The sequence below is a fragment of the Hippocampus guttulatus genome, chromosome 14 (genome assembly GCF_054856545.1).
Source record: "Hippocampus guttulatus isolate MCC_2025c chromosome 14, RoL_Hgut_1.0, whole genome shotgun sequence".
NCBI lineage: Eukaryota > Metazoa > Chordata > Actinopteri > Syngnathiformes > Syngnathidae > Hippocampus > Hippocampus guttulatus.
Window position 1 is genome coordinate 11,330,976 of NC_141274.1, and position 15,660 is coordinate 11,346,635.

The window sequence follows — 15,660 nt, forward strand, 5'->3', positions numbered from 1 at the left end:
GAAATCGGTTCCATCTCTCCTTGTTGTTTCCAGTAGTCTTTTCGCACTACGAACAGCTCTCTCGCTGAGACCATTTGACTGAGGGAACTCAGGGCTGCTCGTAACGTGTTCAAACTCCCATGACTCAGAAAAATCACGAAAGCTTTGACTGGTGAACTGAGTCCCATTGTCAGAATATAGTTTCTGAGGTATTCCGTGCACTGCAAACTGCCGTTTGAGTTTCTTGATGACACACATCGATGTCATGTTTTCCAGTTTGTCCACTTCGAACCATCCGGAGTAGGAATCCACGAGTACGAGGTAGTTGTTGTTGTCCCATTCAAATAGGTCTGTAGCTGTGGTGGACCATGGTAGATCTGGAACTTTGTGAAGTTTCAGTGGTTGCTTTTGTTGGTGCGGCTTGAGGCTGTTGCAAACACTGCATGACTTTACTTGGTCCTCTATGTCAGAGTTGATTGTGAGCCAGAAAACAGTGTCTCTTGCCCTTCTTTTCGTAGACTCCATGCCTGGATGTCCTTTGTGTAGTTCCTGCAAGTACACTTCCTGCAGAACAGCTGGAACAACGGCTCTGTTATTTTTCATAACAATCTCGTTTTCAACAGTCAGTTCTTCTCGAAAGCTAAAGAATGGTCTGATTGCTTCAGGTACACAGCTTACCCGTGTGGGCCAACCTTGTAGGATGTAGCGCGTCAGTGTCTGAAGAACTGGGTCGGTCTTTGTGTGTCCTGCCAGCTCTTGTCGACGTTTGGGTGAAATAAGTTGGAGCATCATGACTTCAAAATTGCGCTGCTCCTCTTTTGATGGGGGAGTGTTCAGCCTTGGTGTGCGAGAAAGTGTGTCCGCAATGTAGAGATGTTTACCCTTCTTGTAAACGAGTGTTAGGTTGAACTTCTGTAGTCTGAGCATCATTCTTTGCAATCGCGCTGGAATCGTGTGAAAGGGCTTGTTGTGGATGGTGACCAATGGTTGGTGGTCGGTTTCAATCAACACTGGTTTTCCGTAGATGTAGTCATAGAACTTGTAACACGCAAACACAACAGCGAGAAGCTCTTTCTCGATCTGCGCATACTTCCTCCGTCTCTGTCAAAGTTCGTGATGCATAGGCAACTGGTTTGTCATCTTGTAGGCATGCAGCTCCCAGGCCGTACTGAGATGCATCGCAGGTGAGGGTCACTGCCTTCTTCATGTCATAGTACTGAAGCACTGGTGGGCTTGTGATGCATGCTTTGATTCTGATGAACGCCTCTTGTTGATGATGCGTCCAGCTCCATACAATGTCTTTGTGAAGCAGCTGGCGCAGTGGCGCTGACAGTTCACTCAAGTTTGGAATGAACTTCCCTAGATAGTTAATCATTCCTAGGAACCGCTGGAGAGAAACCTTGTCTTCAGGTGGGGGCATGTCTTCGATCGCCGCAATTTTCGATGGGTCAGCTTTCAGTCCTTTGTCTGTGAAAACATGTCCAACATAACCCACCTCTTTCAATCTGAATTTGCATTTCTTGGGATTTAGCCTGAGTTTGACTTGTCTTGCACGATCTAGGACTTTCCTGAGGTTGCGGTCATGCTCTTCAATCCCTTTTCCTCCGACAAGGATATCATCGACAATCACTGCACATGGATAACCTGTAAAGATTTGTTCCATGGCCTTTTGAAAAACTTCGGAAGCTGTGTTAATCCCAAATGGCATTCTCAGAAATTTGAATCTACCAAAAGGTGTGGCAAATGTTGTGAGCAGGGACGAGGCATGATCTAGCTTTATTTGCCAAAATGAACTCTTCGTGTCCAGGACAGAAAATACGATTGCCTCGGGCATTTGTGCTGCAACCTCTTCAACTGTACGCATGGGATGGTGTTGTCTCATTAACGACTTGTTTAACTCCCTCGGGTCGATGCATAGACGCACATCGTCAACCTCTTTCTTATGAGTGGCTACCATGTTCGACACCCATTCAGTAGGTACGTCAACTGGTTCGATCACACCAAATTTTTGCATTCTTTGGAGTTCACTTTTCACCTTTTGTTGCATTGGCACTGGAACAAAAGTCAAGTCAAGTCAAACTCAGGCTAAAACTCGTCGTGGGGAGTTGATGACTGGAACTGCATCAGATGCGAGCTTCATCGAGTAGGTCACTGGTAATTCCCCAAGCTCATCTTTGAATAGATCTTTGTACTCTTTAAATACTTTCTCCTCAAAGCTTTCATTTGGAATTGCATCGATGTGAAAAACTTCTTTGCTGAAACTAACTAGTTTCATATTCACACTGTCCTTGAGTCCCACGATAGACTGCACATTTTGTTTCACAACTTGGAAAATTAGGTCATAGCTCTTTTCTCCTAATTTGCATTTGAGAGTGATCGTGCCTGCAGACTTGATCTTTGTTCCTCCAAAAGCGATTAGATTGATCTGCTTGTCTTGTGGCTGTATTTTCTCACGCTGAAACATGTCCTTGCAGGTGTTCAGAGAAATCACGTTACACTTCGCACCCGTGTCCACTTTGAGCTTTAGCATCTTCTCCCCGACTGCAACAGAACAATAGCCTTCTTTTTTGTGACTATTCTCGCCCTCCAGTGTTAGGTGCTCGATAGTGAATGTTTCGTCGCTGTCTGAATCATCAGTTGATATTTGATTTACTTGTCTGCCTCTTGCGTGTGCTTTTGCGAACCTGCACTGGCTCTTGAAGTGATTTGGCTTCTTGCATGTGTGACATTGTTGTCCAAAAGCTGGGCACTGGTCACGTATGGCTGCATGTGAACCACCGCAATTTCTGCAATTTGAGATTTCAGTCGCCATTTTGTCTTGTTTCTTTTTGAAGTTGTGAGTCTTTTTAAATGTGTGGCTGCGCTTTATTTGTACAGTGTCCACACTTGTTGATGCCACGTGTTTTGGAGCAGCTAGCACTTTGCTATGTTGGTCAGTGGGCTCGTTTATATGACAAATGCGCACTGCTTTGGCAAGTGTCAGCTCAGTTTCTTTGAGAAGTGAACGTCTGATGCTATCACTGTTAATTCCACACACTAATCGGTCTCGGATTAGCTCATTTTGCAATGCTCCAAAATTACACGTTTTTGCCATGTTGCGTAATGTACTCACAATAAGATTCAATCGTTTCTCCTGGCTTTTGTTGTCTCACGTTGAAACTGTGCCTCTCCATTATGATATTTGTTTCTGGGTTGCATATTTCTTTGAACTTCCTTTTCAAACATGTCGGATCTTCCCGTGGCTCCGCTGCGGTTATTTCCACGCCTTGGTCTGACACAAGTGCTGGGGCATATGTGAACGATCTCTCTCTTTCAATGGCCTCCGGTCCCGCCAGATTGAGGAGTATGTAGGCCTTTGTTTTAGCATTTTTGTCACTGTGTGCTGCGGCTATGAATATATCATATTCTTGCTCGAATTTACGCCAGTTTTCAGCGACATTGCTGTCGAAGATGAGAGGATCAGGCCGCCGAAATCCGTCCGCAATTACCACCTTTTCACGGAGGTAAAATCTCGTCCTTTTTGCTCACCACCAGCACAGACTGTCTTCGTGGACCCTGCAGACTTTTTGAAGAATCCCACTTCTGACACCATGTAGTTTTGATATGAAGAGACCAGTCCGTTTATGAGCTTGAAAGTAGTTTTTTACTCAGCAGCACCAAGAATGTGTTACAGGCTTCCTGTGTTGCCAATCAACCCTAGAGCTCCCGCGACACCTTGTGGACGGGTGGTATAACAGCGGGTTAGAATGGCTATGTAATTGGGACATTACCAAAATAATAAACAGATCTACACCCCTACATAAATTATATGGCACAGTAATGTACTAAAATACTTGTACTTGGAAATTAAAACCATTTTTTTCGCAGCTCTAAATATGTTTACCTCCCCATGGACATCAAGCGAAAGCGGGGAGAGTCAAAGGCGCGAGTTGTTAAGAGGCTGTGCCACATTAATTATTGAAGTTAGGGAACATGTAATTTTTTTTGTTCCACCTTTAGATAATGGAGGATATAGTAAAAGAACACGTCAGGTATTTATCATTTCACAAATTTTGTGTAATTCTAGTACAGTACAGTAAGTTTTTTACTGGCCCCGCTACATGAACATGCTTACAGTTCGCTTCGTTGCATTCTACTAGTTCACCATTAGACGGCAATATTTCTTTTCTAATTTTTATATACTGTATACATTTTTTGCTTAAACCCCCAATTTAGATGCCATTGTACTTCGTAAGTCATTGATAACAAATATTACAAATCAGGCTAAACTGTACTTCTTTTTACTGAATCCACTTTCTTAGCCGATGGACCTCCTGGCAGTTGCACGGGACGCTTTAGAACCTTAAAGGATTTGAGGATGATTTATACAAAGAAGGCAAAAGGATAACAGCGGTTATCCAGTTACCAGCTAAGACTTGAACTTGTCAACCAGGGCAGGCCTGAAGCACAGATGCAGCCAGCTCGTTATGATTAGGTTTTACTATTTGCTCTACTTCAACTAAGGGAGGAAATGGCAACATTTTAAAAACACGTAAATACAGTCAATGGATGGCACAAATTTTAATTTTAAAATACTGTAGTAATTCAGAGTTAAATATGAATTTGTTTTTTTTAAGTTTTGTTGTGAATCACTAAGGTTTTGTAGTATGTCACGAGCCTATGTAGCAAAAGTCAAATTTGAACATTTTTTGGAAAACAAGGAAACATTTTTTAGCAAGTACTGTACTTTTTAAACATTTATATTTTAACAGTTTAAAATGAATCAGGCAACTATACTATGTCGTTAATGACGTTTAACTGCTTAGCATATGTTGACCTCCAGAATACCAAAGTGATTTTTTGCATATTTCATAAGCACAAGATAAGTGGGTTCCCCTCTTACTTCAGTTTTTCTTCATTGTTATTCTTTTTTTTTTTTAATTGGACCACTCTGAGCGACGAAAACAGACAACACACATTTCAAAAGACATTTTGCACTTTATTTCATGAAATTTCAACCTTACATCTGTCTTCTACATATCCTGTTAAAACTTCTCTCGTGTTATATTTACAATCACGTACATTTAGCCTTTCAACATTAATGGTAAAAACGCAAGCTCAAAATTGAGGAATGTCAAAAGCCTTCAGCAAAATAAGGACCCTCAGAAACATTCATACTCCCTTGAAATACCACCGGCTGTTCTCGGGAGAACTTGGTAGCATTTTAGTGTATCATTTTAAGTCTAATTATCAATCTTGTGGAATTTTTGCTAACACAAAAGACTGTGGATGATGCTGCAAATGGATATCTTCTCCGCATCTGGTTTGAGTTATTTGCAAAGAACAGAACATTCCAGAATTCATTACCCAATTCCTCAAAAATGTCCCTCTCCACCCGTCCTTCCCATTCTCGGGTATAATAATATCCATACATTACTATTATTTCATGGATTTGCCTCATAGCACCAAAATAGGAGGTACTAAACCACTTACACCGCTCCTCACTCAGGATATAGAGATATATCGATGTACCCTATGTACAATATTTACGCTTCTTTTTTTTTTGCTTTCATAGAAGTTTCAAGAAAGAGGTCAGAGGTTTGAGACTGAACTGCACACCGACTACAGTCATTAAAAAAAGCACTTTTCATTGTGTGTGTGTGTGTGTGTATGTCCTTACGATGGCAGAATGATGACGGCCTGCCAGGGAAGGCTTCAACTTTGACGTCTACCAGACCATCCGGAATGACGTGTCGGTTTTAGTGGTGGAGCAAAAACCTACAAATCCTTACAAACCTAATTCCAATGACGTTGCGTTAACGTTGTTTCCAACATAAAATAAAAACAGAATACAATCAGTTGCAAATCATGTTAAGTGGAATGCAAGACAAAAACGAGATATTTTACATTCAAACGGATGAATTTGTTTCTTTTTGGCAAATAATCTTTAATTTAGAATGTTATGGCTGGCACACGCTTCCAAAAAAGCTTCAGCTGTTCGACAGCCTCCGTTGTCGTATTTTATTTACGCTTCGTAACGCGCCACATATTTCCAATGGCAGACAAGTCTGGACTGTCCGAAAAAACGATTTGATTTTTTTTACCCAATCATCACATCCAAACAATAATGTTTATCAGTTTGAACGTGAAATATTTTGTCTTTATAGTGTATTCAATTAAATATTGGCTGCGCATGATTTCTGTTTTTATGGGGGTGCGGGGGGGGGGGGGGGGGTCCAAGATGGCGTTCTTGTAATAGTAGAAATAAATAAATAAAAATAAGAAAGCACAACATTCCAACTTCATTGGCATTGAGTTTGTAGTTAATTCTGTACTTAAGTAGATTTCTTTGGCGTCCTTACTTTGCTTTTTTTGAATGTTTTGTCATTCTTCTGACAGGATTTTCGTGACCGCCAGAGATCGTCATTTCATAATGTCAGGGCCAGTAGATCTCATCCTGAGAACTTGAAGACTAACATATACATTTGTCGTCGCCCCCCCCCCGCCCCCCCTGAAAAATGATCTATATTTGGACATGTTAAAAGTGTGCACGCGATGTGAAAAATGAAGGAGGAGTCTTCTTACAGCAAAATACAAGTGCCGGACTTCTTTTCATCATCCACATTTCCGCTGCCCTCTTTCCTATTGGGATCGTTGAGCTCGTCGAACAGTCCCGTTTCGATCATCTCCTGCTGCCACTGTATTGACACGGCACCCGTGCTGAACTCCTTGAAGAATTTGTCATCTTTGGCGTCAAACTCGATGCCTTTGATTTCGGAGAACTCGGCGATGTCGTCTGTGTCCTTGGCGTAGACCACATTGGGCTTGGGCGTCCACGGGGGCGGCACCAGGCCGGCCTCCAGACGGGCAAAGTTTATGCTCTTGAACCACGGATGCTTCCTGGGATCCTCCATGTTGTCCCTAAACAAATGGGAAAGAAACGTACCGTTAAAAATATATAAAAATTGTGGGGGGGGAAAGATTCAGGTAATTGCTTTTATATGTATGTGCAATATCATTTAATTAATTATAAGTACTGTTTTGGGGTTGTTGTTCCAATATTTATGCACAACTGTTACAGTGGCATCCGGGAGACACCTTGTGAAATCTCCACATTTGCCCCATTTCAATTTTTTTTTCTCACAAATCATACTTTTGGTCAGTCCTAATGTGGGCCTGATACTTTTTTCAGAATTATTGATCAATCCATAGCGTTGAAAAGGGCTGGTCTCTATGATGACACAATTTCAAATCCGCAGCCTTGTCTTCATGTGTGTTTTGATGAATAATTCTGTTTTTTGCAGATGCGAGAAGCCGGACGGATGCAAGCTATGTCCTCTATAGGGATAAAAACTCATTTTTGATTAATACAGGCCTAGTAACTAATTTAATGGTGAGTCTAAGGAGAGCTCTGCTTTTTTGTTTTTTCTCAGTTTTTATTGATTAATTTTTTTCTGTGCTCAAATACATTTATAATGTATGTTTTAAAAAAGTATGTTTCAATCCATTTAAATGCGTTTAAAGAATTGATTCCCAACCAATGTACTGGTGGAAATGATCCCATTTCGTTCAATTGGTCTGAAAATGATTTCCTGACTTCAAAGAATGCATCTTTTTCTTTTTAACTAAAAGAGGTGAAACAATTCGAACTTCTTCCACTAAAGGTAAATAATTAATGAGAATATCCACTTTTTTTCATAATGTAAAATATGTGCCTTGGGTGGTTTAAAGCATGTTTGATGGGTATTTTTATTCTTATGCTATACAAAAAAAGTAATTTTTTTATGCTCTCGGTATAGTGCGGTCGCGAACGACCGTGCTCGAGTAAGTCTCACTTCATGCCGAGACGCTCGTCCATTTTCTTCTTGAGGAACAGCTGGATGATGTCTTTTGTGGTGGCATCGAAGCACTTGTGCTCCCACTTGGGTTCCTCGTTGAGAATACGACGCTGCACCTCCTCCTTCTCCACCTTCTCCTTTTTACTCTCGGGTCCTTTGAAAGGCGTGTAGCCGGCCACCATCTCGTAGATGCTGCAGCCCAGCGCCCACCAGTCCACTGACGTCCTGTATGCAGTTTTGCTCAGAAGCTCCGGGGCCATGTATGCTCCGGTACCAGCCTGTGGAAGGACAACAGGGGAAAGGGAAGAAGGAACATGACGGATGGGCTTGGGTCTTCACAAATAAACGATTCAATTGGGATGTATGGGCCTTCAAAGAGTTCTACGGCCATGTTCACTTTCACCTTTAGCTTAGTTCCTCTCTACCGGCCCTGGTGTCACCCCTCCCCACCCCCGAGGGCCCCTCCTCCCCTCATCCTGCACGACTTGACCTGCAGTCTCGAGCCAGGATCTTAATCCTAATGCTAAGCCTACTACCTGTCAAGAGTCATGTGCGTCTACACGCTGAGAGAGTTCGCCGGCCTCTTACATACCTTCCAACTATTTCTGGGCCGCTGGGGGAACTGTGAGGTGGGACACGTAAAAAGGCGACGCGGAGCCTCTCGTGACCGATTGATGCGATTGAACATCATGACAAGAAATCGGTCGAAAGCTGTCCGACTCTAGGCTGGCAAGATACTAAATGCCAAAACCCGAGTGTGGCATGTTATGTACCGGGCACGTGTAGCGTTATTATCAACTTCTTTGGGAGTTTTTAGGTGATCCATTGAGAGCGTAGAAGACAAGAGATGTTTCAACTCACTCGCTATAAATTTCAAGTCACCTTGCCTGAAAATTTCTACTCTTACTTTTCTGTCAATCTGATCAGGGACAGACTGTATAATGCCCGTTAAGAGGATTCAGGGGGACCAAAGCCAGCCTTGCCATATGAGGTTAGTGCAGTCACTTTAGCTGGCTGAGGAGCATCAGAGAACTGGATAATGAGATTACTGGACGTTCAAAAGAGTCGAGGGATTACTCCTTGCTACGGCAAGTACAAGGCCTAAAGATACCCGGTTTCACAATTGGTCATCTTTCGGCACTTTTGGAGTTTGTCAATCAAAAATAGTGTTCCTCCTGTTGGAAGAAGAAGGGTTTGGACTGGACTAATTCTTTACTAAAATATAACTTTTTTTAAAGAAAACAGTAAATACTCCTCTATACATTTAAAGCCATAACCTTGCCCCCCCCCCCCCATCTGTCTGACCTTCTTCAAATTTCCATTCCCTCTCGTTCCCTCAGGTCTTCATCCTCCCTCCACCTCTTTGTACCTTCTGCCCGTCTCAGCAGGATGGGGTGCAGAGTTTTCAGCCGCTCTGCCCCCAAACTCTGGAACTCACTCCCACCCAACATCCAAAATATTGATTCTCTTCCCAAATTGTTAAAAAAAGGTTTGTTGTTTTTCCTAAAAAAAAGCTAGCTAGTGGTGAAAGTAGATTTTCAAGGGTTATGGGTAAGGACGTGGAGGTTTGCAACACAGCGACGAACGGTTACATACTGACTCAAAGATATTCCAAGATGCCCCGAAAATGCCTTCGCTCTAATCTGATCACAAAAGGATGAGTTACATCATGAATACAGACCGCAGGTATTTAAGCGGTCCTGTAATCCCCGTCCGGATTTACAGTAACAAAACCCACCCAGATTGACAACCTGCCCAAGAACCTGGGTTCAGTTTTAGCGACGAGCTAATGACACCTCTCCTTACCTAATGAGAGCTGAGCACCGGAAGCTCGATGCCGCTTGTGAGGAATCACTTAGCACTTTACGAGGGTTGCCATGCCTTCGCTCTGCTCTCGGTCTCTCGCAATTTTGGGAGCAAGGCTGGATTTGTGTCAAGAATGAGCACTACTCACCATCTGGGAGACGGTTTTGCCAGGGGCAATCTCGATGGCCAGACCCAAATCTGAAAGTCGACACTGGCCAACGCTGTCCAGCAACACGTTCTCGGGCTTCATGTCACGATAAATGATATTCATGGCATGCAGGTGAAGAATACCGGTGGTGATCTGGGCCGTGTAGTGAACGATGCGCTTCATCTCAATGCCCTTGTCCACACCCTTGCCGTCATAGCCTATATTGTAGATGTGGTACTTGAGGTCTCCTCCGTTCATCAAGGTCATGACAAGGCACAGGTGAGTCTTGGTGTCGTAAGCATAGGCCAAGTTGACCAGGAAAAGACTGTTGACCTTCTCCAAGATCTTTTTCTCCAAAAGGGCCATCTTCTCGCCACCCTTTTTCTTCAGACGCTTTTTACACAACTTCTTGCAGGCGTACATCTGGCCTGTGTTTTTCACCTGGACAGCGCATACCTGCAAAAAGAAATAAAATAAAAATGGATTCAAGCTGCCACAGAAGCAACCTTCAACTCCACCTGCATTGAACCGTTGGCTTTTGGAATTTCCCAAAATGTATCGTAGCTCTATGATGCAAAAAGTCCATATTTGAGCTAACATCCGTGACTTTGTGTCACCAATTAGACTTACATTTAGTCGAAAACTACATTTCAGGGTGCAGTGGTACTTTTATCAATTCAATAAGTCAACCTGCTCGTTTACAAGCCTTGAAGCCTGGTGGCAGACATTTTCAGAAATGTTCAACATAGGTGTCCTTTGAAATGAAAACAATGGCGCACTTTTAATGTTGAGAATGGGTTCAGCCAGAGTGGTAATCCACACAACTTCTCTCATTTAGGTTATTGATCGGTGAAACGTTTTCGACAGCCAGAGCCTTGCAATCAAAACAATATTGCACAGCAAGATTTACTGCCAAGAGGTCCACTGAGCATGATACTGAATAAAGGAGTTCCCCAAGGATCTGTCCTCGGTCATGTGTCATTCAGACTGCATAATAAATAACACCGTCGCTTCAAATTTACGATTAGCCATCATCAGCACCTAACAATGTGTCGTTTTAATCCAAAATATTAAGATTTTCAATCACAGCTTATCATAAACAAGCTTTTGTCACTTGAGCTCATGAGTCAAGTCAAGTCAACAGTATTTATAGAGCACTTTCAAACAGCCATCGCTGCATACAAAGTGCTGTACATGGAGCAATGTACAGCAGGACGACCTCCTCACACATTTAACAAACTTTATTATCCATTTTTTTTAAAAATTAGAAATATGTACTGCTCTCAATGGGAGATGTGTGTTGAGTACGATGATTAATACATGTCCTTTCTACTTTCTCCATCACTATTTTATAAATAACGTTCAGTCGCCAGTAAGGGATTCCCCAAGACTCACTACTTGATCATCTGCCATTTATAGCGAATACTATGTTGTGCCATTTATACTGAAAAGTAGGTTTCTAAGATTGAACCATGAGGTTTGCGAGCGCCTCACGACTTGATGAAAACAAGTTGCTATGTATTAATATCACATCAGCGATGTGAGGAGTCTTCATATTTCTACTCACAGTAAAATCTTTCATGTCAACATAATGTGTGTGTGTGTGGGGGGGGGGGGGTTAAATCTTGCTGAGGATCATATTCACAGAGTCTGAACAATTTGAAGAGATCATTTTATCAAACATACAGACAATATGTCACAAAGATCTATTCTTACCTCACCGAAGCCCCCTTTTCCCAGAGTCCTGAACTCATAGAAGTACTTGTCGCTGATGGGCTGCTTCTCATACTCCTTCCACTGGAGAAATTTATCAAATAATGGACTGGTCTGGTAATCTGTAAAGGGTTTTCCCTTCAAATACTCTCTCACGCCTTCCTGGACTTTGCTTTTCATCACCTCATTGAAGTTGGAATCTGTCACCGCTTTGCATTTGTCAGCCGCCTCCCCGGTGAGAAAGGACAAGAAGTTCTTGGAGTCGGCTTTGCAAAACTTGTTGATGATGTTCTGACGCGTCTTGTCTTTGACCGCGCCTTCGGCCAGATCCCAGTCGTAGAGCTCGTCTAAGAAATCGCCTGCGAGCTTATACTGGGCATTGGTTGCCAGGAACTGACGGAAAAACCTTTTGCCGATAGGCTGCCATTCACAGATGGATGTGAAATCCTTATCGATGGAGGATCGCGCCGCAGCACATTGGTCCGGCTTGGGCAGAGACAAGCTCCGGCGGCGTTTTTTCATCTCCTTGTCATCGCCACCCTGGGCTTTGAGGTAGGCCGTGTTGGCCACCAGGTTATCCAGTCCCCCCATGTCACACATCTTGGCAGTTGTAGGTGGTCGCCCCCGCCCCCCCTTACGCGGCTGGCTTCTTCAACAACTCCCAAGGGGAAAACCCTCTTGCGAACGGTGCGGCGTGTCGGAGGACTTCACGGGGTTGCGGGACTCTCAAAAGCCGGGGAACGAATGAGCTCCTTCACCCGGCCTACCTGCAAACGTAAAACACACTGACACACCCAGTAATTACTCATTTAGAATTAAATACCAGGGAGGGATTTTGGCTTAAGTATCTTTGTGTGGTCTATTTGAGGATGCTGTGCACAGAAAGGGAATCGTAAGCGGGCTATGCCCTAAGAAGCTTTGCGGGGCTCTAGATCTGTTCATGATGTTCGGCGGTCACTCGTAGGGATCCTTGACGGGGCACTCGCTTGTTCCATTGGGAATATTTCTTTTCTGGTCAACTATTTCCTTGACTGACGATAGGAAATTTGAACAACCAGTTTCCGGTCGATCAAATTGTACCAAATGGTTGAGGGAATCTCTGAATGGTCTGAACTCCGGTTTCGATCTGTTGTTTTGACCATTACAAAGTCTCCCCGACGCACGTGGGTTGGCCATAATTTCGACGAGGTGAAATCACAACACTGCTCACCACTCAAGAACATGAGGCCTTTATTGAAGCGCGGTGGTGACAGCATCAAGCCTTGGGGCTCTTTTCTTCACCTGTAACCTGAGACGAACGAGGCGGAGGGAATTATGAACAGTTCAAAATAGCAGTCTGTTCGCACCAAACCTTCAGCCACCCCCTCCCTAAAAAAAAGCCTACTAGAACTTTTAAATGGTGGCAGCTGTGTGCTGACTCCCATTTAACACAAGATTCAATGTGCCATAAATATCAAACATGTCAAACGTCATGTTGTAAATGGATCACAGACTCGGTAAGGGTTTAAGACCCCTGAGTGGATGAAACAGGGGCAAGGCTTCCAGCACTACCAAGGGGTCAGAGGGTTAATCTTCACGCTCACAAGTCACTGTACGAGGCCCCACTAGGAACCGCGATGAGAGAATCTCTGCTGAGCCACGAATTGTCATTGGAGCTCCATCGGCAATTAATGGATTATGCCGCAGGCGCGAGTCATATGTGGGCAAACATGTCGGCGATTGAGCGGGAGACTGAGCTGAGGTTCAGACGACGACGACAACCCAGAAGCGTCTGGCGCTATTTTCACCACTTGCTATGAGATGTTTGATGTGCGAGAGGCATGAGCCTTTTAACCTTGGAGGGATTAGTGTGGATTGACGAGCAAGTAAAGGTTAAGAGGGCCAGAGCCTCTCGAGTATCTAGAGTACATGGTCGTTACATGGTCTATCCTTTTAATGACTCAATCTGTCCACTCAAGGAGCTGGGGAGTGGTCGCCAGCAACAAACACAATTTGAAGAAAACTAAATCAATGAATCAACATTAAATCAGCCTAATTTTTTTATTTCTGGAAAAAAATGTAAATATTGAAAAATTTGATTGGAAACATCCTACATGGCCATTTTGACGGCACAGGCAACACTAATTTGGGGGAGAAGTTGGTGATATTGTTGGCCTTCTATTGCTGTATTTGTTCAAATTTATTTTTGGTGGTAATATTCAGATGGATAATGATCTCTTAGCAAGGGCTCAACAAACGATTTGAATAATACAACCAAAGAATGGGAATACTTAAAAGAAATAATGGAAGCAAGTTATATTAGTGGCAAATCAAAATAATACAACAGGAGGCAAAATATGGAATTGTTTAATTTTTTTATTTTATTTTTTGTGCTCTCATCCTTCCATTGTGTGTTCCACCTCAGCGACTGGTTTTAGGGCGGAACGAGATGTCTCTGACCTTTTCTCTGGAGTCAGCTCGGTCTTCTCCTCCTCGGCCCTCAGCCGGCGGCGGCTGATGAGTTTCTGCAGCTGCAATTTGTTGGTGAAAAAGATGCTACGCCAACCCACTTCTTGCGCCAGCGCGGGAACCTCGGGGGAAACTGTTTTGCAGCAGCGCCGAACTGCCTGCTCCCAGAACTCCTCTGAGCCACATAACTAACGAACAGAGTTGAGAAGTACAACACAACACTGTAAATTCAAAAGGCCAAAGATACCCTTCCCCGCACACTTTCAAACTTATTTAAACACACTTTTTCAACACGCTGTAAAAATATTTCACGACATAAAAAAATGACATTTCACAGAAAAAAAAAATCTGCATTATACGGGGAGTGCGAAAAAGGTGAGATCAACAGGGACTATTGCACATGTTTTTCTATTTCTAGTTTTCACCGTATTTATTAAATTCCAGTGGACAGGTAAAAAAAAAATCTGCTTTTATTGAACACTGAGGCGCATTTTTATTTTTGTGCAATGGGAATACTCACCTGTCTGAACCTGCGCGAAGTTCGCCCTAGTTGACCCACATCTTCTATCTCCAGATGGTTGACGATTTGCAGAAGTAAAGAGTCAGGGAGACGTGCCAGGTAATCAAACTGGCCTTGGCATAGAGCCTTGGTGTACTGCAAGGCACCATAGCCAAAGATCGTGCGGATGTCATCTTCAATGGAGCAAGATATTTTTGTCAAGACAAATTAGGCGGACATTAAAGCCACTTAGACTATGTCTACATGTGCTATAAATTACGTATGCTATTCTTATAATAGTACGTATTCCCTGATACATTACGTTACACCACTTATGCTTATAGAGGCGGATCTTGAATCTAACAATTTATAACGGAGAGTTCCATATGAGGGCAATTAACTCAATACAAATGGTTAATTCCTTATATTGTACAAAGTCCTTACTTTGTAGTTTGTTGTCATCCAGGAAGTCCTCGTGTGACATGATCAATTGACCGGGCTTTGAAAGCCTGTATACAGCTCGGGGAGATATCATCCACCATCTCCAAATTACCTGTGTGTATTACAAGGATTGTACAGTCAAGGGACACCAGAGTACAGTAATTCCCAACCGTTGCCAGATTTCACACAGGCACATTTGGTAGTAAATTGAGAGGAGGTCATCATTATTTCAGTCCTGTATATAGTTTTTGTGGCATTTTTATTTTGTTGCATGATTCTCTCGATGACTATGGATGTATTTTATGTAAATTGCCAGACTAAATGATTTTGTCGACTTCAGAAAACTATCAAATTAATACTGTCCCGCTCCGAGGGGTTAAATTAAAGAATACAATTATCAATTTTATAGATACGAGAACGGGAGCTGGTAAGCGAGAATGGCTACCGGTAACGGCTAAGTGGTAAATTGCACTCGGCGCTCGCTGACCGAAAAGGATGTCAAAAGCCAGAAAACTTTCGACAATGGCCATTTAAGTGCGTATACTTACGTCGTTCTTAGTAACGACACAATTATAGTAGTTTTTATTTGTTGAGGGACCCCGTCCTGAGATTTCAAACAGCGGATCTGTCAACAGGGACGCCATGAGTTTTTTTTATCCGTTTCCATAGTAACCGCGCTCAATGACTTCTGGCACGTAACGCACGGTGCACTCTGTACGCATCACTCACACCACGTGACTATTCCCTCTGTGCGGACTCATTTGTTTCTTTTATTGGCTCATTGGTCCGTCCCCCCCCCCCACATGCAC

At 43.1% G+C, this 15,660-nt stretch overlaps 2 protein-coding genes across 2 annotated transcripts; both read right to left on the minus strand.

Annotated features, from left to right (window-relative positions):
- Positions 1–4,936: 4,936 nt before the first annotated feature.
- grk7a (G protein-coupled receptor kinase 7a) lies at positions 4,937–12,255 on the minus strand. Its single transcript, XM_086128444.1, has 4 exons — positions 11,467–12,255; positions 9,751–10,206; positions 7,794–8,074; positions 4,937–6,879 (listed from the first exon to the last, which is right to left on the minus strand). The coding sequence occupies exons 1-4, from the start codon at positions 12,061–12,063 to the stop codon at positions 6,540–6,542; spliced, it is 1,674 nt and encodes a 557-aa protein (XP_085984570.1). The 5' UTR covers positions 12,064–12,255; the 3' UTR covers positions 4,937–6,539.
- A 1,566-nt stretch (positions 12,256–13,821) lies between these two features.
- On the minus strand, positions 13,822–15,617 carry fbxo36b (F-box protein 36b). Its single transcript, XM_086128453.1, has 4 exons — positions 15,400–15,617; positions 14,855–14,963; positions 14,432–14,604; positions 13,822–14,099 (listed from the first exon to the last, which is right to left on the minus strand). The coding sequence occupies exons 1-4, from the start codon at positions 15,493–15,495 to the stop codon at positions 13,839–13,841; spliced, it is 639 nt and encodes a 212-aa protein (XP_085984579.1). The 5' UTR covers positions 15,496–15,617; the 3' UTR covers positions 13,822–13,838.
- Between the last annotated feature and the right edge of the window lie 43 nt (positions 15,618–15,660).

Excerpts from the sequence above, each read along its gene's own strand:
- grk7a (XM_086128444.1), bottom strand. The coding sequence starts at position 12,063 with ATGTGTGACATGGGGGGACTGGATAACCTGGTGGCCAACACGGCCTAC. Across the intron at positions 8,075-9,750 it reads GCAAAACCGTCTCCCAGATG|GCTGGTACCGGAGCATACAT; the intron begins GTGAGTAGTGCT and ends GTCCTTCCACAG. Across the intron at positions 6,880-7,793 it reads GACGAGCGTCTCGGCATGAA|GGACAACATGGAGGATCCCA; the intron begins GTGAGACTTACT and ends CCATTTGTTTAG.
- fbxo36b (XM_086128453.1), bottom strand. The coding sequence starts at position 15,495 with ATGGCGTCCCTGTTGACAGATCCGCTGTTTGAAATCTCAGGACGGGGT. Across the intron at positions 14,964-15,399 it reads GTGTCGTTACTAAGAACGAC|GTAATTTGGAGATGGTGGAT; the intron begins GTAAGTATACGC and ends TAATACACACAG. Across the intron at positions 14,100-14,431 it reads CTTCGCGCAGGTTCAGACAG|TTATGTGGCTCAGAGGAGTT; the intron begins GTGAGTATTCCC and ends TCTGTTCGTTAG.